The following is a 22,195-nucleotide window of genomic DNA, read 5'->3' as shown; positions in this document are numbered from 1 at the left end:
TTAGTATGCTTAGTGCACTTGGAATACTGAGACAAGAATGTCACAGGTGAAAGCTGTGATGTGCTAAGATTTTTTTTAAGTGGACCTGGATCTAAACATCTTAAATGGCAGCGGGGGTCTTATGACAACGAGACCATAACTGTGGGTGCACTTCAGTCCTAACCTTGTATTTGAGAGGCATCCTGTATGCCTAAGCAATAGCATTCTTTCATAAAGGTAGGGTATGTTGCATTCACAGCACAGTTCCTTATGAAGATTTAGTTCATTTAGCATCCGGGGAAGCTTGCAAAGGCAGCAGAGACCTCTAGATATTGCAAATCATTTTCAGCATGCTTGTGTAGCCATGTGATGCAGTCACTGCACAGTGTGCACTAAACAGGAACTGTGCAAAATCACTTGGCACAGGACACATTATGATATGAGCCACAAGGATCAAAACCTGAGAGAGAAGGAACACTTGGATCATTCGGCATGTAGAGCTTCCATCATTTTTGTTACCTGTGTTATGCATGAGCTCTGATGCCAAGAATGCTGTCCTAKGAACTCCTACATACCACGCTGAGTCTTGCTACCTAGCTCTCCCATCTCCTCACGGCATCACTGACCTCACCTCTTCCACTAACCCATCAGAAGCAGATTTTCTAATGGCCTGCTTATGTGCAAGGGAGTTGCTGCTGTTGCTCCAGCAATATCATCCCTCACCATTAATTCAAGTTTAAACTAAGTGAAAGAGTGAGTCTCTGTTAACACAGATTAAATGTGTTAACACATTTAATGTGCCAGCACCACCTGTAGCCTCACTGCCTGTCACTGTAGTCAAAATGGTATTGTTTGGATTGAAGGAAGACATTAATAGCAACAAATATGTAAGAAAAATTAATCAGCACACGTGTATGTAGAACTAGCCATAAAATAAAGAGTGAAGACTGAAGGGTAAAATCACTATGCATGTTGTTCACATCAGCTGCCCCTCCTGAAGTGGACTGACATGTACGAAGGGATTTGGGCTTGTGTGATGAGGGAAAATGGTCTGTTTCTGATATTTTGCAATAGTGAAAGGACTGAATTCTCCCAATCAGGAATGATGCCAGGCAGAGGTGAGACAAAGAAAAGAAATATTACAAAAATGATCTGTAACCCTAAGGAATCATTTTGAAATTATTCCAGGAATAAAAAGATGAGTATAAAAAATCCATAATCATTTTTTTTTCATTCAAAAAAACATTAACTGTAAGCTGATTACCCTATAATCTGTCCTTAGGACGTTTTTTTCTTTCTTTCCTGGAAAATCTTTCAGCCCCTGCAAGGAATTATAGGTCTACTTTACATTCATTTCATAGATATAATTTTAGATTTTTGTAAGATGGAAAAAGTAGAAAACATTTTAACTTGTGTAATTTTAGCATTTACTGCTGGTGTACATGACTTCTAATATACCACATAAACTGTGCCCTCTTGTATTGTGCATCTCCATGGACTCTGATAGCACAATTCAAGACTGTATCTTTACATACAATATCTTGTCATTGATTTTACATTCTTAGATGTACACATAGACAGAAAATACTGGCTAATCCCATAACACATAATGATAAGGAGTTCTATATGTCTCTGTTCTCTTGCCATTTCTAGATAGAGATATTGCCATACCAGTTAAAGAACGGACATTACTAGAAGGCTTTCCATCTCTTAATTAAGGTTAGAGTATTTCTTGATTATAAAGTGTCAGTTRTAGACTTGTCCACATCTTTAATCAGGTTTTCCTTGAAAAGTGTGTTGCAAGAAAAGTTAGGATTTACTAGAAACATACCAGATCTACATTTTTTCCACTATCTTTCAAATATTTTCATTCTATACAAAAGTATAGAATCACATCTTGAGGTCCTTATCTAGACCTTATTCATGCAAAACCCCACTGAAACTGGTAGCAACTTGGCTGGGGAAATGTACAAATTGCTAGAGTTTTGTTGATTTCAAGTCAACAGGAAAACTAAAGGTAAAAGATCTCCAAAACCCCCATAATAGCCTTGCGAGTTTTCATTGCTAGTTTTTAAACGGGTAATAGTAGGAGAGGCAACAGCACTGCTAGTATAGTAGCTTGTTGACATATTCCAATCTAAGGAAATATAAGTGACATATTCCAATTTCAAATCTTCTAGCACAGTAAAATCATACATTTAGGTGTTTGAAAAAGACCTGCTAGTAAAATGCTTTAATAAAAAGTTTGCCAACTCCTCCTGCAAAAATTCTCTCTCWCACTAAACACATTTGCAGAAGGGAATCTCACAGGACATCAAGTCTCCAGTCACCAAGACCTGAAGAAATAGTGCAGAACTGCATTCTGCCACCTCCCCAACTTTCCCACTTTCCTCTGCTTGGGCAATGAGAACAGAAATAAGATACCCCCAAGGAAGCACTAAACTCTCTTGATAACTCTGCCAGACCAGTTCCTCAGAAACATTCATTTACAGAATAAGTATCTTGCTATCAATTGCTCCTCAGAGCAAACAAAAGTAATGCTGAGTTAGGGAATATTCATAGTTTCTTGTTGAGCCAAGCACTGACTAAGAGACAAAAGACAGGGATACCACCCAGCACAATATCTGTTGTCTCTGCCTCGACATAACAACTGTGATCAACGCTGCTTGCTAGGTATCACTGTTCTGATTATAACACACAACTAACATAGGACTTAACAAAGTGGACTTGACAAAAGTGTGAAAGTCAAGAGCCTGCCAGGTTACTCAATGTCATGTGTAACAACTGCCAAATGCACTTAAAACAGAGATCTTAGGTCTGTAATGTGCTCATATCATTCACAGCATCTGTCAACTGAACCCCTATATCGGGAGTGAGAACTCTGTCCTACATGCAAGGGAGGACATCTGCCATCATCCAGCTATCTTGGCATTTTCCTTGGTTTGGGGTTTGAGCTTTTAGGGAGGGGGAGGATTGTTTTTATTTTTATAATGCAGAATGTGGGAAAAATGGGACCCTCCTTTGTTTTTAATCAAATTTGTTCTATCCAAAAGCATCAAGARGACTGTCAACACCTCCAGTCCTGCCCCCTGTAGCTTTGTTGTGTGATCTGTATAACTGAATTTTATGAAGCAAGGAGAACAAGACGCAGCATATTACTTGTTAAAAGGACCCTTTAGGAATGCTTATGTCCTCCAGGGCTGTGTAAAAAATCTTTGCATACGAATACAGTCTCACAGAATTCAGCAGATTTTGCTTTAAGGAGAATGTATCTGCAAGAATATAGCTAGGAAAATTATTTTGTGCAACTCCATGAGGTGTATAAAGGATTGTGTTTTCACYGAGGGTCAAAGATGGGGAATTCTTGAATTACCCTAGAATGTGTCTTAGAAGATTATAGTGTAAAATGTCAACTAAAGGAACATCTTGTAAAGAAAGAACCAAATCCAACAGCAGAAAAAAATATCCCATAATTATCATATTTATATCAAGCATGGGTCTTCCAGATACTCCTGGAAGAATTTGGAAAAGCCACCTACACTTCAAAACAAGTAATGCGGCACTACAGAAGATACTCACTATGTTCATGAGGGTGAGGAGGTAGTTTTGAACATGTTCTTTGCCATGGAATCGGACGACAGAGTCATCCACACCTAGCAGCACCTCAATGTTGTAGTCATCGTCTCCTGCATGCCTGCGTCGCCTCAGGGTTTCGTTCAGCTGCTGCTCTACACTGCTGTACAGGGAACTCAGGTCTTCAAGGCCCCCAAGAGACTCTACAAAGAAACAGCAAGACATAAACATCTAGTCCAATTCCACTTTAGAAACATCCACCCACACAACATCCTGACCTATATAATCACCACTTTCTTGGATAAAATAAATCAGAAACAGAGAGRAGAGATCATTCCACGGGCTGAAGGGTAATCATCAGACATCCATTAAAAAAATAATTCATCATATAGTTCTGTAATATATCACATAGTTCTTACTTCCAGCACAAAAACTATCTCTAAACAGTAGTGGAGAATTTAGGCCAAATTTTAACTTCCTAACCCAGATTTTCCTCCTCCTTTGCAACATACTAGGCATGTCACAGAGTGACATGTATATGGGATGCCTCAGCATTCACTGGGGTTGCTGTGCAAAGCCAACTCGTGGCTTTGCCACTCAAAAATAATGTGATCACTCCAAATTTACACTGAAAATTTAACAAATTGGTGAGTTGTATGTCTCCCCCTCATAATCAAGCACTGGAACAATTCTGAATACAGTAAAATAACAGGTGGGGAGAGGCAAAATTTTCTTCAACTTACTGTTCTCTGAATTCTTTATTTAAAAAATAGATGTTCGAATATCTTATCCTGCGCATATTACAGAAAATTCGAAGGGTCCTTCTAAAGAGATAGGTTAATGGGCAGACTTCAGACGAACCATTTTGAATTGGCTTTCAAGAAGATGTATTTAATAGCTTGTATCTGAAATGACCAAAAAACTGTATCACTGCCTTAGGACAGTAAAGCAGAACATCATCATGGATTTTTGAAAAGAAAAAAAGTCAGAAGTCTAGATCACCTMGTTCTTCCAAAACCAAAGCCAGCATGAACATCACTAGAGAGGCCTGCTTGAAAGATCTTACAGTAGAAACCATTAGCTGGATACTGCAGTCCTCACTAGGAATCAAACTATTCTTTAGGCTGCCTCTGTCCYGGAGCCAGGGAGTATTTCCATTCCCCCTACTCTTTCATTCAAGAAAAATGATGATCTAGCTCTTAAATACTCAAGGATTTTCCTGCTCTATGAAGGCAATTGGCAAAGAGGAGCGTGGTCCTGCCTTCTGCCAGTGCTGGCTGGTATCAGCAAGGTGCATCTCCCCCCAAAATAGTACACCTTTCCACCCTTTTTCTCTGCTCTGGAGTTGGAGGGAAATTGCATTTCCCTCTTCAGTGAGGGAAAGTCAAGCCTGCAAGTATATGACCTCGCCTTTCACACATTTTCAGGCAAGAATTCCCAATAAATTGGATAGAAGTTTTACTKGTGAAAGGACAGCAGGACAAGGGCCAATGTTGCAAAATGTACCGGACAACCATGCTGTAATTCATCTTGAGCAGATTCAACTACTGGCTTAACTAGCCGGGATGTCTCTCCCTGCTAGATATCTCAGTGGTTTGGCGATGCATAAATAACTCTCCCCACACCCCACATCAAATGGCAAGGTTTTCCTCAGTTGTTTCCAGAAGCTTAACCATCACTGCGGGTGAGAGACCAGGCCTGCAAAAAGCTTTACAATTCAACCACAAGTCCTCTCACACTCAAGAAAGCGAACTCTGTGATAGCACACAAGTGGGAAATTCATAGACAAGCTTCAGTTCTAAAAATTGTTGCAGCTGGCAAAGCTGCCGAGTGCAATGACCAACGGAAATATACCACTAATGTCATCATGTCACTATGCCTGCTGCATGAATGGAATAGCTTGAAATTACTTCAGAAAGGACCAACTATCTGCTCTGTGCAACACCTTTGGTTTGGCTGTCACTTCCCTTCTTAAATAGGTGGTTTTGTGGTTCAGAGGAAGAAAAGAATCCCTTTTTTGTGTCTATGTGAGCAGGCAGCAGGAGTCAGAAAGGACTTCTACCGCTCCCCCTTCTGTAACATGCAGCCACTTTCTGCATACAGGATACACTGAATATGTCAATACTTTCCATAAATGTACCCCTTGATTTTTTTTTTAGTTATACAGTCCCCAAAAGCAAGAAAAATACATCCTAACTCCTGGAAGAAATGTAGTGGCCATTTTTTTAACACCCTCCCCCAACAGAAACATTTTCCAGTGGAGCCTCTCACCCCTGGAAATGAAACTTACCTGCTTCTACACAGAATCATAGAAGTGCTAAGGTCGGAAGGCACCTCTGGAGATCATCTAGTCCAACCCCAAACAAGTGGCCTATATGGGGATCAGACCCATGACCTTGGCATTAATAGCACCATGCTCTAACCAACTGAGCTAAACCTTCTTTCTGCAGAAATCCCAAATCTCCCCCTAACTAGACTCAGTGGTAAAAAGCAACCATTTCACTAACCCCGATGGGCAGCATATTCCATGGAATACATCTGGACTGTACAGGCTATGAAGTAGCACTCTCTACACAGCTTCTCCGGTGCTGACTGGTTTGTAACATTTTGTCTATTGGTTCTGGCTCAACAGGACAGGCACAATTTAAATGCACTGCTCCTCAACAGAGAAACATTAACATGGGAAAAAAAAACTTTAAGGCTGCTCTGGGCTACTTATTAACCAACAATTACTTAGCAAGCCTCTTCCTGTGCATTGTCTTTCTCCACATCTGCTCCAGGAAGTGAAGCCATGGATTCCTCTCCCTAAGTGCACTCTCTGTAAGTTGGTATGGCCTCTCCAAAAATCCATGGTAATATGAGTGCTCTATCTTTTTTTTTTTTTTTTTTTTTTGCATGTTTGTTTTCCATAAATCAGCATGTTAGTGACTGAATAAAACAATCAGAGATAAACCCAGAATACGCATACTAATGATAACTGTTTACAAATGCTGTAATCTACATCTGTTGCCAACACTTAATACAAAGTAAGAGCAAAGGGGATGACAGCCTGAAACATGAGAGCAGCAGAGAGCAAAGTGAGATCTCTACATTCCTGTATTCTAGTCATTAAATCACTTTCTTCAGGTCATTGTTCATGATTCAGCAATTAGTTGGCCACTTGTGTAAATTTTAAAAGAGCTCACAGACAGTGAACCTATTCACATGATTAAAATCATGTATCTGTTCCAAATATCTCAATCAACTTCAAGTTATTTACCATAATTAATCATCATTAATTTTCACCAATTCTAAAAAGTGTTTCCTCTTAGACTACATACTACAGGAGACACATGGGGAAGCAGGATCAGTACAGATTCTTTCTGACCAATACAGAAGTGTCCTCAGATGTGTCCTATTCAGAAAACGGCTCTGCTATTCTTACAAATACAAATACTTAATTCAGAACCTCCTGGACAGACAGACACAGAGTACTTGCATCTAATTTGCTCTAGAGAAGGTAAAAAAGGTGGCCAATTTGTTTACGCTGGGGCTATGCATCACACCACTCCAAATATTACTAATGATAAAGTCAGCAGCTATGCTTAGAGTGAAGTTATAGTGAAAATTGTCTTCTAACTCCTTTCAGGGTCGAGAGCTTCCATACTTTGGAAGTAGGAGCTTTTTAGAAGCCCATAATCTCCATGATTCAGAGTTCTTTCAAAAATTTGAGTATAAATATCATTATGAAAGCTGCAGAAGAAGGAGGCATTACGGAAAATCTTAGTAGAGAGCTATTTATTACAGTATGATCACTAAAGCCAATGAAGACATCAGCATTCTCCGCTCAACCCATACTGTTGGGGTTTTGTTAAGCTTCTACACATCCTTGGTACTCTTTATTACGACAATGGGGTTTCAGCAGTACATAGCTATTGGTAATAGAAGGGCAGAGTTCAGCCTGAATGCTTCTTGCACAAAATCTCGGTTAATGCAGAATTAAGACTGGTTGGCTGTGAGTCTAGGTGACTTATACAGTGCCCCTTTCTACATTGCAGTAAGTGAAAAACATAACCATCCTTTCCCTTTCTACCCTCCTTCTCCCCAGAAATAAAAGATGAAGTTTTTCCCTCATGTCAAATTCTGCTTTCAGATACATCTTCACAAGCCCATTGAATTACAGAGACAGATAGACAGACATCTGCATTGCCAATAAACATGAGTTACTCTATTGATAGAGCCAGAAAGAGCGCACATTGTTGGGTCTCAGGACACAAAGTGGCTAAGCCACTCAAGGTTGGTGGTTAGGAAGTGCACGTGCTGTGATTTCCCCTGTTTATTGTTACAGGCTTTGCATCTAATAGACTCTAAAGAAAGCTAGCATTCAAAGAATGGCTGCTTTTTTAGAGCCTAACCCGAGGTTTTGGATAACCTGCTTGTGCGCCACTGAGCATCAACATTGAGGGGAACAGCTCATCTATATGTATCTAAATCCAGGAGTGGTTTGGACAATGAGATGAAGGGTTTATATAAAGGAAGCCCTGTAAATTTGCTAGCAGAGTGCCACTAGTGTGCCTCTGGACACCCACTCTCCTGCATCCCAGTCAGTTCAGACAGCTGCTGTTCTGTCACCAAGTAAAGGAGAGATCAACATGTTCTTCTCTAGAGCACAGACCAGGTAATTCAGACATAGGCAGAAGCTGAAGACAAGACCCACCTCTTACAGTACAGAGCGCTCACAGCAGCTCTTACTAAAGTGAATTATTTAAATTAACCATTTGAAGAGAAAGGCCCTGTGCAGTGAAATCTAGAAAGCTTGCTAGGCAGCTTTGACTGCATTTTCTAACACAGTAAGGAGACATGGCTATTGCTGGACAGCAATATTCTTTGTTACCCACAGGGAAACTACTCTGKTTTTTTGCACATTTATGATAGACAGACTAATCCTTCCTAATCTCATTCTGGAATTAGCTGGTTCATTATCTCTTCCTTTTTTATTCTGTTACCCACCTGCATCATTTATATCATGATCTTACCTGTTGGAAAAAAATTAGTCCATGCTCTTTCACCAAGTGAAATGGTTATTCAAACACCTGAGTAGGAAGACAAAACATTAAGCTTTGTATGCACATGTGCGGGTGTGTATTTTTTCAAGAGCACACATCAGAGTCTGTCTACTCTGTATCATGTAGTAAAAATGCGGAGTGCACCATCTTCCTCCAGTCCAGCTGGGATTCCTCTGCCAGGAAAAGGCAGGAGGAGTTTTGCACAGGTAGTAAATGAAGCAGTGGAAATGGAATCRAGACAGACACTCCAGGAGAAAATCTGCTGCCCCATATGCTTTTTTTGTCAAAAAACATGGCTGCTAACCTGGCCTTGTGCCACCTCTAGAGACTTGGAACGTCATTGCTGGAATCAGACAATGTGTTTCTGTCAAGCACAAATGTAGCTAAAGAGTCTCTCTGTGAATCCAGAGATGTGTATTGTGAAAGCCATAACCCCTCTGCAGACCAACAGTCTGCCTCTCTTCTAAATCCTTTTTTCAGAAATGCTAGCCATTTCACTCAACACAAACACCCTCATCAAAAACTGAGCCTAACTCTATCACTCCTGAATACTCTTTTTGTATAAAAGAAGATACTCTGTGTCACATCAGGTATCTGTTCTGTTTTTCCTATAGTATAACTTAGAAAGAAATTATAGCTCTTTCCCTAAATATTTGAGGTCTGAATCTGCTGTGATCTGCCCAAGTCTAACTCTATGACTGCTGCCGTCTGTCTAAACTCCGCACATCTAAAGAGAATCCCAAACATTTCTTGCCTGCAAGATTCCTGCAATCTTATTTTATAGTGTAAATCACGTGACCCTTCTGTGATACTTGCGCTGCCTAGTGATGCCACTGTTATCAGCAACATTTCTTATATTCCTTATATTCCTTACATATGCTTGCTTGCTCACTTAAGGGATAACGAGTTATAGGTGAATGCTGCATCCTTTCTTCATACACGTTTCACTCAGTGAAATTAAGCCGTGTATGACATATTGACACTTCATTCTTTTTGATCTGTCATTATACCCTTGGAGACCTCAGCTAGCTGATGCCAAGTGAGAGAAAGCAGGAGGATGCTCTTAAGTAGAAGAAATGGGTKCCTATCAGAATCAGGCGCCTGTAAYGATGTTCCCTGTTTGGTCCCTGACAGATTCCTTGTGTTAAAGAAATCTTAGCAAATAGGAGAGTATGCAGACTCTGAGAATTGTATCTGTAAGCATCAGGCAGAGGTTAATAAACCATAACTATAGATCTGCCCATTGTTAAGGTATTCATTCACTCAAGACTCACATCATACACTGAAAAGTGAGGTAATGCATCTCCAAGGCATCAGACACAGACAACAGCTTTGCATATATCTAAACCTACTGAATCGATGTAACAGCTGCTCCTATGCTTGTGGCCTAGAGACTTATGCCTTTTCCTGCGTCTCTTCTGCAGGCACTTCCCTCATCTCGACATATATCAGAGCTAGTGGATAAGTGGTTCAAATTCACCAGAGCATGAAAAGGAAAATGGTTTGAAACTGTGAAAGAGCAAGGTCTGACTAATGCTCCACACCCAGCTGACTGCTATCTGGAGAGAAGCCCAGTTCACCCTCTTCCCATCTTCAAACCCTTACATCTGTAGAGTTGCTAACAAATAGATTTACTAGGCAGTACTGCAGTGACCCAAGTCATACAGACGTAGGTTTAGTGCCCAATATTAATAGCAATACTCTTACAAGGAATTGTGTTGTACTTCCTCCCAAGAAAAATGAACAGAGAGGGATGYGTTGCTGGGCTTGTACAAAAAATAAGAATTCACGTTTATTTTMTGTGATGCCATTTATTTTCTCTTGAATATTGCATTTCAGTAAGGATCCTAAGTATAAATGCAAATACTCTGCCTGACAGAGAGCAGATCCACAGACAAAAAAGAAGCATGACAGAAGAAAGAAAGAAAGGAGAGCTTGATTTTCTGGCAGTGAGTAGAGGGGCCTGTAAGCACAGAAATGAGGTTGCTCTGAGCCAGCTGCAGTGCCAGACGAGAAGGAAAGATGTATGACACAGGGCATACTGGTATAAAGGAGTGCAGGAAGAGTGTGTCAGCCTGGATGCTTGAGCTGATCATCAGCTGAGAAAGCTATGACTGCATCTCCCATGCAGCAGCTGCCATCTGCCCAGCTGACTGCTGCACACCTGGTATGCAGGCCACACATTTAGACTTTCTAGGAGCGGGACAACGTCATCGAGTCAGCCATAAGCTAAAGTTTCTTTTTGGCAGCACATTATGACCCACTGACAAATTTAGGGGAAGTAAGCATTCAACTGCCTAATTTAACCTTTTCCTGAAAATACAGCTGGAAGCAGTGTGTAAGGAGGCTCTACAACTTCACTAATTCATAATGAAAATAGTGAGAAAGTAGTTTGGAACAAATTGAGATCAATGTACCTCACTTCCTAAGGAGTGGATTAATATATAAATGTCCCCAAGCACAGCTGTATTTTGTAACAACTAAATAATTCCATTATGCTAGTTCAAAGAGAAGAAGCCAGGGCAATTTGTAATGTCACTTCGAAAGCTGCACTAAGTAATTGAGTTTTTTTTTCTACTTGTTACCATTGGATGAATATGAGTTTCCATGATTGCTTTCTCTCCTAGTTATAGTTTCTTGAAATTCTTTGTTTTCTTCTGCTCCCAAAACCTGTGTTACTAGGGCGTAGCAAGGCATTCTCATTAAGCTGCTTTTTGTCCTTTTCCCCCTAGTCTTAGTGCTAAAATCTTTCAGGCTGCTGTTGCTCGTAGTTAAATATATTATTCTTTGATGAACTTCCAAGCATCTRCATCATGAACAGAAATTACTAAACACACAAAAATGAGCTGCAAGCTGCTCGCAATCAAATGTGAGAAGAAAGGTGTGGAGAAAAGGGTAATTCACTAAGGAAAGGCAGTTGACAACACAAGTAGCTTGATTAAACCCTGAAGATAGTACTTAAAAACCCTCAAAGGCAGCCTTGCCCATTTGGCAAAGTACAAGAATGAAGTAGTAAAATAACTCCATCATGGATACAGTGAAGGTAAGTCAAGAAACTATTTTATTTTTGAGGACATTTTTCTTTACAACACAGAAGCCTCCACAGAAATCACACCTGGAACAAACTGTATGGAGATAACTGGCATGTCAAGATAGCTTGTTTAAGTACTTAGTCAGTCTTCTCACTGAGTTCTGTGATTCCTGACAGAGAGAGCCCAGCCTGTGTGACATCTGCTGACAACATTTCCAGGGAAGTCGGTCACCTACAGCTTCCAACTAACTCTAAGAGAAAGCCTTTAGCATCTGACTAATAGGTTAAAAAAGTCTGAATAAAGGTAGAAATGAGGCTCGTTAATAAAAGGAACAGGCTGAAAATAACCTTTCACTTTGCTCTGAGAATCGGACCACTAAGGAAAATGCAGAATTAGAGAAAATATCAGCTTGGAAGGATTCTGGGGAGGCCACTCAGTCCAGGCCACTGAACTTGGCCTGGCTTTGAGTAAAGTTACAGCAGGCCACTCAGGACCTGGTCTAGTTTGAAAATTTCTGAGAACAGAGATCCCAGCACTTCTCTGGGCCCCTGTCCAGTGCTTGATCACCCTCCTGAGGAACAATTTTTTTTCCTAGTATCTACCCTRATTTCCCTTGTTCCAACTTATGATTGTTGCTTCTTGCCCTCTTGTTGCACATTTCTGAAGTAAGTCTTCTTTGTAACCTCTGTACCTAACACTGTTATCAAACACTCACACATTACTTGTCTCGCACTGTCTTTCCAGGTGTCTAGATCTCATTCATGAACATGAATGTCCACAAGAAATAATAATAAAAAAAATAATAAAAAAGCTATCATGGAAAAGTAATTCACCAGTCTTAAGCATATTAAAGCCAAAGACCAAGAGGCATTCAACTATGCTAGATTTTATCTATGYTGAATGTAAATCAGATTTTTGAAAGTCCTCAGCAGCCTACTTTAAAAACAGAAACAAAAAACAACACCCCGCCTCCCCCCTTCCCAGCAGCAGCAGCAGCTCTGGTCACATTTAAATGCACACATGAAATTTAGCCAGATTTAGAAGAGTTTAAAGCACTACAATGGATTTCTAACAGTCACACAACACACATTTTTGGCTGTTTTGGCTGTTCTTCACCGACTAGTTTTAAAGAACATAAAATGCTGACTCCCACTGAAGATCTGGCCCTTTAGATATTGAGTAAGAAACTACCAGGAGCTGATGGCTCATCATCTGATCGCCAGATGCTTTGGCAGCTGGCTGCCATGCACTTCAGCTAGAATACAGAAATACCTGTTAGCTCCTCTGGAGCTTTTGCCAAAAAGAGTATGAGAAATATAACTGGCTGTTTAGTTACAACAAAGGTCAAAATACATGACTGAATAAATCTGCAAAAGCCTATGATTTTTTTTGTCTATTAAGGCTTGTTTTGAACTTTGCCTTTTGGAAAGCCACAGAAGATAAAAACAATAATTTGGGTCAAACATTTCCAAACAGTTATGACTTTTAACTTATTTCCCTGAGAAGAGAACTGTTCATATACAGAATTTTTGTGGCACTGGTGGCACTGTCTAATTAGGAAAGATCAGTGCTTGCAAAAGAAACCACCCAGGTTGCCATGTGGAAAATATTATGACAGGATTTTCTCATTAGATTCTGGGATGTGCTGAAATTCAAGTGCTTAGCTTTATTAGGTCCATTTAAAATTTTATGTAAAGTTAAACATTCTCCTCTTACCCTTTCCTGAAGATTTGCATGAAATTGCCTGAAGCATCAGAATGCCATTCTAACAGAACTACATCTTTTTCACATGTGAAGTACTTGTCTCTTACTTAAATATCACTGCCCTAGATCCCTCCTTCCCATATAAAACACACAAATCACGACTTGCTAACTTGAACCTGAGAGTCAGTTCCTTAATATTCTTATTCTCTTTGATGGAATGTGCATGCAAATTTCTGGTTATGCTTCTGTGCTTAACTGTTGCCAAAACATTTTCTTGTTTGTATTTTGGGGCTGAGTGGAAGGAAGATTTTTATCTGTAGCACCTGAAAGCAAGCAAGTTGTGCATAAAAATATCGGTTTTCACTATATGTTAAGGGCACCAGAGTGCAGGTGGAATGCGTCCAGAATCCATGGGGCACCAACAGGGTGTCTTTTGGGGATATTTCACAACAAACGAATGTTAGCCATAAGATTTTGGTAATACTTAAATACAAAAAATGAACAAAAATCAATTGATTTTACAGGATAACCAGCACTGTAGTTTTGTAATGCTCAATTTCTTTCATTGGCATAACCAGGTTGAGAAAAGCAGTTTAAAAGCCATACGTCCTAGGTGCGAAAGCTAGGCTGCAGCCTCAAGGTAAATAGCCCTAGATCTTTAACCGCATAGCTCCTCTGGGCTTTTTGGTGAGTTTTTGACTGAAATTCAAAAGCGAAATAAAAACCCAGAGAAAACCATGCAACTCTTGCTGAAGCAAATGACAAAAGAAATACTCTTTGAGTTGCATTTGTCCCATTTTTTTTCCTGTGGGTTCTCATCTCAGTGAACTGTTGTGGATAATGTTTCTTCCTGGTGCAAACACAGCTCACCATGCAGCCCCGACCAGAAGTACTGCAGAATACTCTTCTCTTTCCAGGGCTGCTTATGAAAGGAATTATATGTGTGCTACTGTTTTTTGTAACAGGAATGAACACACACAATTTTAAGGAGAAGTACCTTCTTGCATGACTTGGACACTGAATGTAGTTTTAAGCAGCTTAACGTTAAACAGAGACTGTATTTCGAGATTTAAAAAATATTTCTATCTTAAAATAATGTGAACTTATTTGCATGCCAAAACCTAACTGAGCCAAAGGTACTGTAAATACGTTTACAGAAAATAAGGGGCAGGGGGAAAAGCTAAAAAAAAGAAAAAAAGGCAATTTGTAACATAAGTTGTCTGAAAATATTGAAAACGTAAACAGATTTCACTTTACAGACTCAATAATGCTGTGCTTCAAGTATTAACTGAAAATATTCAGCAGTTAAAATGAACATTAAGAGGGAAAACTCAGTATGAACAAAATTGCCTGGGAGACCCCAAGAAAACAAAGGCATGAGAAAGCAAAATTAAAGAAATGAACACACATCAACTGGACATTGTAGACTGGCATGGCATGATTCCTTCCACAAACTGATGGAAACACTGTAGTGGCTGTTAGAGTCTACAGCTCTGTGGCAAGGCAGGGTTTCTTGGCAGATGTCACATTAACTAGTACAACTGGAAAACACAAACTTTCAAGTATATGAGCTGCCCTTCTGAAACAAAAGCAACACATCCTCAGGAGAAATCCAAATCGAAAACAACCATTTTGAGCTTACTTAGATACTTATCATCTAGATCATATGACGGAAAATGCAGTTGGTACCTGTAGACCAGAGGAGGCGTTAGCAGAGAAGAGAGGTATTGCCACATTTTCTAAGGGAAATGGACTGATTTAGAGCTTTCAGGACACTGAGCATGTGGGAAGCAAGATAAAAACATTATTGAACCAGTATCTCATTGAGGGCATGGCTTTTGTACCTAGTAAGATTATAAATTTTTATTTTCCAGGCTCATCTTCTGAAGATATTTTGTAGGTCTTTCTTGAGGATCAGCAATATGAGATTAGAGATGGAGTGAAGATCTTTGGAGAAATATTCTCCCTTTTCTCTCAGTGCTTATGTTCTTCATTAACATTCTGTGCAATTTCTTCCAGGTATGTACTGATCATTTAGAAGGTGCTAGACTGATGTCAGAGACGGACTAAGGAGGAAGCAGCAAATTTGACCAAAGATGGTCATCAGATGAGCAACTTACTATTAGAGCTGCAGTAATGCAGTGAGGAAAGAGTGTGGAGGAAGTTCTGAAGGAAAAAGGATGTCAAAATGGAAGAAGGACCTCCTAGCCGCCTACAGCCGGAGTACCTGCATTTGCAAGGTAATGCTGACTCYGGTCTGATGACATATTCTGAGAAATAAAAATAGTTGATAGGTCCAGACAAAACTCCACTTTCACAGTAGCTTAAGCACACTGTAAGAATTTAGAAAAAAGAGAGAACACTCCTGTGACTTTATAGTTGTTCTGCRTATCTTTCACCTTCCTTAGATGAGTTAATGAATTACTGCTTGGAGTATTAGCTGTTTCTAGTTCTCTTCAGTGAGACTTCTAAAATGGCAGTGGCTGCTAGAATTACAAACAAACATGGATTAAAGGAAGATCTAACCCTCTGGGTTGCAAGATTGATCATCAAATACAGGAACTCAATAGGCCACAAACATGACTTGCTTTGCTATTAGATTTTACTTTCAAAAGAAAACAAAATATTCTGAAGTGCTGACTGCTTCCACAAAATATTTGCTTCTCTGGTGCCTTTTGAATTCTAGCTGCAGACTTTTGGGAATGATGGAAGATTTCCCTGCACTGTATAGCTTGTTGGCTCTGCAGAGCCAGCACTGCTTTGACACGACAGGGAGGACTCTTCCCTTTCATACATTATCAGCAAAGCCACTTCTTACTGCTCATTTACATGGCGGATTGATGCCAGCAGCACACTTAGAAGGCCACGTAGAACTACCAGAGGTATAATTCTGTATACATTTGAATATGTTTAGTGCTGACTTGGGATAAAATTTTCCAATGCAAATGGCTAAAATTTTACCCTATAATCTTCTTTTCCTCACCTCCATACCTGGCATGATGGGTTTTTAGAAATTAGGTTATCCTTACCTGGCAGCAAGTGTACACAAAGCAAAGCCAGGACTTAAATGGGATTAAGGAAACTATAATTAAATATGACTGAATTTTGGCCAACTTTTAACTATTCTTTTTTCCATCCTATGACCAGAAACTGGCAACATGAAAAGCAAAAGAACAACTTCAGCCAATTACAGAGTTCTCACTACTGGAGAGTGCAAGCTYGCTAGAGCAAGCTTACACTTCACACCCTAACTGGATAGCTAGTTCCCGTTGCAGCAGTCCTGCATTCAGATGATTCACGGTGAAAGCAATTCAGATTTATCTATGATCTTGCAATGATCTAGTTCTTAGAAAGCATATGAGAAATGTTGTTGGAAATGCAAATGTCACTGCAAGATTGTAACACATACAATCACACTAAGATAAGAAGTGGCTAGAAAAGATATGTGGGTGAGGTGTGTTAGCATGCACTGCGCTATTTTAAATAGCTAGATAAAAAAGTTACTGCATACATCTATAGACTTATACTTCCAGATACAGCAGGAGTCTGGTTAATGTAAAGCAAGCAGGAGGCATACATATGAGGCACRCCAACTTTAAAGACAGGAGTTGTTTTTAGAAAAGAATGAAAACCATGGCATGTGCCAGATCTACACCAAAGAATGCCTATGAGATCATTTCTCAAAAGACCTTCCTTCCATAGCCCTAACATGATACAAACTGGTTTGGTATTTACGCATGCTGGAAAGTCCTTCAATACATTTTACAGCTTTGAGTAAAAACAGCTGTCACCACTCTGAATCTGCTGTAATAAATACCAAAGATTCATATAAAGCACCAGGTTCTCACATAGACTTGCAAAAGGTGCCACAGGTGCATTGAGATCTACAATACCAAGCACCTCTGATAGCCCAAGTTAAGTGAACCACGGTCAAAAGGATGGTGGGTAAATCTCAGGATCAAACTAGGCTCTTTTTGAACATATTACCACTCTTCCCGAGGACTACTGGCTTCTATTCTGACAGTCAGAAGGTTAAGAGTACAGTAACGACACTCTCCACATGCAATACTGCAGCAAAGAGGAGAAGTAACAGAGCAAAAACAGACTGTCTACTTTCTGTGCAGCCCTTGGCCCAGGAAATGCATTAGCTCCTTGCCTTACCACCGCTAATGACAGATCGCAGCCTTCCATTAGCTTAACATAGACCTCAGGACATGTCAGGCTCTGCCCAGACTTACCTGCTCTTGACMTTATTTTAGTTTGGTTTAGCTGTAAGAGCACATTGCCCACATCTAGATCACTATTGCCTAACTTGTCTAACTGTCACAGCAAATTCAGTCAGTAGTCAGATGATTAGTATAGAACTTGTTTTAGCTTTAGCTTCCCTTTGTGCAGTTGTATGGTAAAAAAAGAATAATTCTAAAAAGAATTCTAAAACGAATAATTCTAAAGAATTACATCATATATAGTAAAAAGCTAACAAAATTAAATTACCACAGTAAAATGGTATCTGTTTATCTGTAAGAAAGGGGTTAGAAACTGACTGTTTGACAACCTATATACATAAAACCAACTGGACCCAGGACCAGTGAGGAAGGTACTTTACCATCAGCAGCAGAAGCCTCACAGCAAGRAACTGCAGCCCCTGACAACCCACTGCAACACCACACAGCAAGGGGGAACAAAACTACATGGAAAGGGGGACATAGTTACAAGTTTGTGTATATCGGTTCTAGTTGCATTTTAAAAATAATTAGATAATTTGAATTTGGATTATATGTGTTAGTATCATTGCAACTGTACTTGAAATAATTGCTTTATTTTGATCAGGCTGTTAAAAGTTAATTAGAATAGAAGTAAATTTTAATTGTTTTAGATCCACACAGAAGGTTTATTCTTTTTGACTATTCATAATGAAACTGTCTGTAAGACCTGACCTGATAGAGAAGTTCAGAAAGATGTCTCCACAACTACAGAAGAAGCTGCTGAAAGAAAGCCTCTTCCATGTTCCTAAAGTGAAAACAGGATCCTTACAGCCACCTTTCAGAAAAGCAGCTCCCCAGTTCAACAACTCAAGAACAAACTACTTTTGCATTCAAAGAAAGGAAGCTCATCATCAACAAATCCTATGGCAAATCTCCCTAAGAGAGGAAACAGTAGTTCCTTTTGGTTTCCTTCATCAAGGAATAACATAATGAATATACAGGTTGATTTCCTAAATACACTTTACTGCCAAAGTATGGCTGCGGATGGACATCCAGTGCATACTGGATTATGGCAGGCAGGTGGCTGGTATTCCTTAAAGCTGGAAGCTGACATTGCAGTGACAACTGTCCTGATGGCCTCAAAGCAACAGCCAAAAGTGGAGGTGGTGCATAAATAAGAAATAATCTTTGGCCAGCCTGAAGCTTTTAACCATAAATTGGGATACTGCTAATATGTTGATTAATCATAAATATGTATTTTTTTTCCAGATTGGTGGAGTGAGTTGGAGTTATGCCTCTAGTCACTAATGAACTGAAGTTTTTGCACTTTCACACCACAAGAATGTTCTGTCAGGTAAGGGCCTTGATTTATCTGTATACACAAAAAAGACTCAAGCATTTGGCTTTGGCTTTTTTGAGACAACACTAACATCTTATKTAAGTGGTTACATACAAATGTATGGTACAATCACCTCATAAGTTTACAGGTTGCATATTAGATAGATTAGATATTAGAAGCAAAAGCATTCCTATGGTACTTTACATAACATTAAGTTCTTCAGTTAGAGATTAGTGTATCAGCAGTGACAATTTATGTCGTAATAGCAGACAAACAACATGGTTTCACATACTATATACACAATCCAAACAAGTCCAAGATGAAGACTGTACATTTACAAATGATGCTTAAAACAGTCCTGAATCGAGCCCTGTAAACACTACTGTAATAGAAGGTGAGAAGTAACAACAAACAACAACAAAAAATCGTATTTTGCAATATCATCAGACATATCAATGTTTAAAGTATAGAAAAAGCATGTTTAGAGGCTCTGGCTCCCTGCTGAAAATGCATACCTTGRTATCTGGTCTGGTGGAACTAAACACATCTTTGGATATGTGACTAGCATTTTTAGAGCTGAGTGTGACTAGCCCTTTACTTCCAAAGTTTTCAGCCAGTAAGAGCATATAGTAGAGCACAAGACTTTCAGAGTTAGACACTCTCCTACGAACAGCAAAGAGCTTGCATTAACACTGAAGTACTCATGGCTTCATGTATCATTAAATCCATCCAAAATTATTTTTATTTAACAAAGAAGCACACTTAAAAAGAGGTGTAAGAATCCTTGGATTCATAATTTGAAAAAGTGTAATTCAGAAAGGAGGTTACCTTTAAAGTCTTCCACAACACAGGCTGCCTTCATAATTTATTCACTTATATATTCAAAGAAATATTGGAATGTTCAGGTTGTCTGTATTTTTGGGCATCTTCCTTGAGACCCCCGAGGCAGAAGAGTTCCGTGGCCTAAACTCTTTAGACCACTATCTTCAGTAGCAGACTACTGTCATGAATTTTCAGCATTTGGGAAGTTATTTTAATAGAGATATAGCCCCCTGGAGCTCATTAACTAAGTAATCACAACAAAGTTTCAAAATTATTTCAGTCACAGTTTGGATTTATTACTCCTAGGTATCTTAGCCAGCTTCTGCCAGGTGTTCAGAAAGCTTCATACTTGGGGAAATGGCTGGAGGGGGCTGGCAAGATCATTATAGATATAAATGATATAAATATATAAGATTTATTTATTTCCCTGAGGTCTTTAGCAACCACAAGATGGACATCTAACCAACTCAAAAGGCTCCAAGAAACATCTGTACACACCATCAGGTACCAGGGCCCCCCAAAATTTCTCAGAACTTCACAGAAAGCTTCAGGTGTGACTAACAGTTGTAACTATAATGTGCCTTACAAGAAAAGTATTCCCTGATCTCAAACCTGATAATCAATTCACTACCAGACATATTGGCATGACAAATCCATAAACCACCCAAAAAATATTCATGTCACTTGAAGTGGAATATGCCCCCTACAAAAACAACTTTTGGCCATGGCTAATCCTCAAAGGTTTTTTTTATTTGTTTGTATTTTGTTTTGTTTTTTAAGCTAACACTGAAAAGATCATCCAACAGTCAAACCATCTGTAGGGGATGAGGGGAACAAGGGGATAGATATCAGTAGAACTCTCCCCCATAGGCAATTAGCATAAATATGGGTAACTGCAGCAAAAGACATAACACAAAGAAGGAGAAATCCAGTCTCCCTTTATTTTTCCCTGCGTATATCAACACCCTTAACATTAGAGGATTTATATCAAAAGCTTTTGTTTTCTTATCTCTAGAAATTCTCCTAAATCTTCTAATATTTAAAACTGTCCAGATCATCTGCTCTCCCATTTTTCCACAGCATTTTGCCACAAATGACCCTCTTAAAAAACATTTCTCATTAGAAAAAAAAAGGCTCCACTAACGACCAGTTCACTACCTGTTGTTGTTCTACATAAATTTATTTCTAAGATGTGATATACTCTGCTGATTATAGACATCTTCACATCCAAACTTTAAGCTATCATCTCCGTACCAAAGGAAAAAGGTTCAGATCCATTCAAAGGAGTATTTCTCAGTATTCAGCTTTGGTAGTTAATTTGTTTTAAGGAATTCTACTGTCAAGGATATTTACAGTTACTAGGTATATAGGCAGTTTATAATTTCCCTTCAGAATGTGGACAGATGAGAGAACATAACAGGACATAACAGCTATTTTCTGTGTCGTTATTTGATGTCTCCTATGTAAGTCAAAATGACTTTTATTGTTTTATTTCAGCTGTGAAACACTGAATGTTGTTTCACACTTACACACTTAGCAACTTAATCAGGAAAACACAGTAAAAATGTACTAGACTACCTGACACATCCATTAAGAGACTGGGGGTAGGGCAGCCACATCAGGACTGACTGTCACTGCTGCTTCAGACTTCCCATTGGTTTCAAAGCACCCACAGGTAGAGGAGGCTCTAAACTTCTGACAGATACCAGCTTAAGCGCAAGAACAGCGACAGAACAACAGCAGAAAATTTTCCCTACCAAATTACACAAACTGTAAACTGTATTCAGAAGTAGATGACTTCAGGTGACATGGAAAAGAGGAAGAGCAAAATCTAGGAAAATAAGAGTTCCTTAATCACGAAAAATTAAGAAAAAAAAATATTCCTAGAATAGAGGTCTTCCTCATTTTTCCTTGTGTGYCATTTTCTCTCATTAATGTGGCTCTTCCATCTTCTGTTTTGCTGGACACCTAACAACTACTTTGGTTAATCGTTTCACTTGGATGAAGCAAGTGATGTGTTTATGTACAGTTGCTTAGTTTTAAATGCTGTAAAAGGAATTTTTTTCTAAACATGTGGAACCTGTTACTGCAACAGTAAATGTGTAACAGGAGCACAGCATGGCCTGTGCTCATCTGTTCTCCTAACCACAGTCATTATCTTTACTGAGAAGCTCACTAACTACTGTCAACAACAATTTCACTCTAATTATCTCTTTATCTGCTTAAGCCTCTAAAAGTCTACACAGCTTACTATACTGTCCAGACAGGACAGCAAGACATCAAGACAGAACACAGCTCCATTTGCTATGGAAAAATCCAGAACAGAGAGAAGCAGAAAAGTAACAAAAAGCTGGACAAATGAGTTTCCCTAGCTCTTGTTCAGGAAAGGCATGAAGCTTGGTAGTTACCTAGAAACACTTTGATACGCCACCATCACGAAATTTAATGGTTCACCTAAAAGCAAAAATCTTGGAATGTGTCCTGTGGACCAGCTCC

General features: G+C 39.3%; 1 protein-coding gene across 1 annotated transcript in view; it reads right to left on the bottom strand.

Annotated features, from left to right (window-relative positions):
- The window catches only part of ADAMTS3 (ADAM metallopeptidase with thrombospondin type 1 motif 3), a 137,337-nt gene that overhangs the window by 36,791 nt on the left and 78,351 nt on the right, over positions 1-22,195 (bottom strand). The window contains exon 5 of the mRNA XM_085304138.1: positions 3,559-3,755. Within this exon, the coding sequence (XP_085160264.1) occupies positions 3,559-3,755 (197 nt within the window). The remainder of the gene's footprint in view (positions 1-3,558; positions 3,756-22,195) is intronic.

The sequence above is a fragment of the Rhea americana genome, unplaced genomic scaffold, assembly GCF_003343005.1.
Source record: "Rhea americana isolate MKP2758 unplaced genomic scaffold, rheAme1 scaffold_203, whole genome shotgun sequence".
Taxonomy (NCBI): Eukaryota; Metazoa; Chordata; class Aves; order Rheiformes; family Rheidae; genus Rhea; species Rhea americana.
Note: the sequence above shows the minus strand (reverse complement) of the source record. Positions and strands in the feature narration are given on the sequence as shown.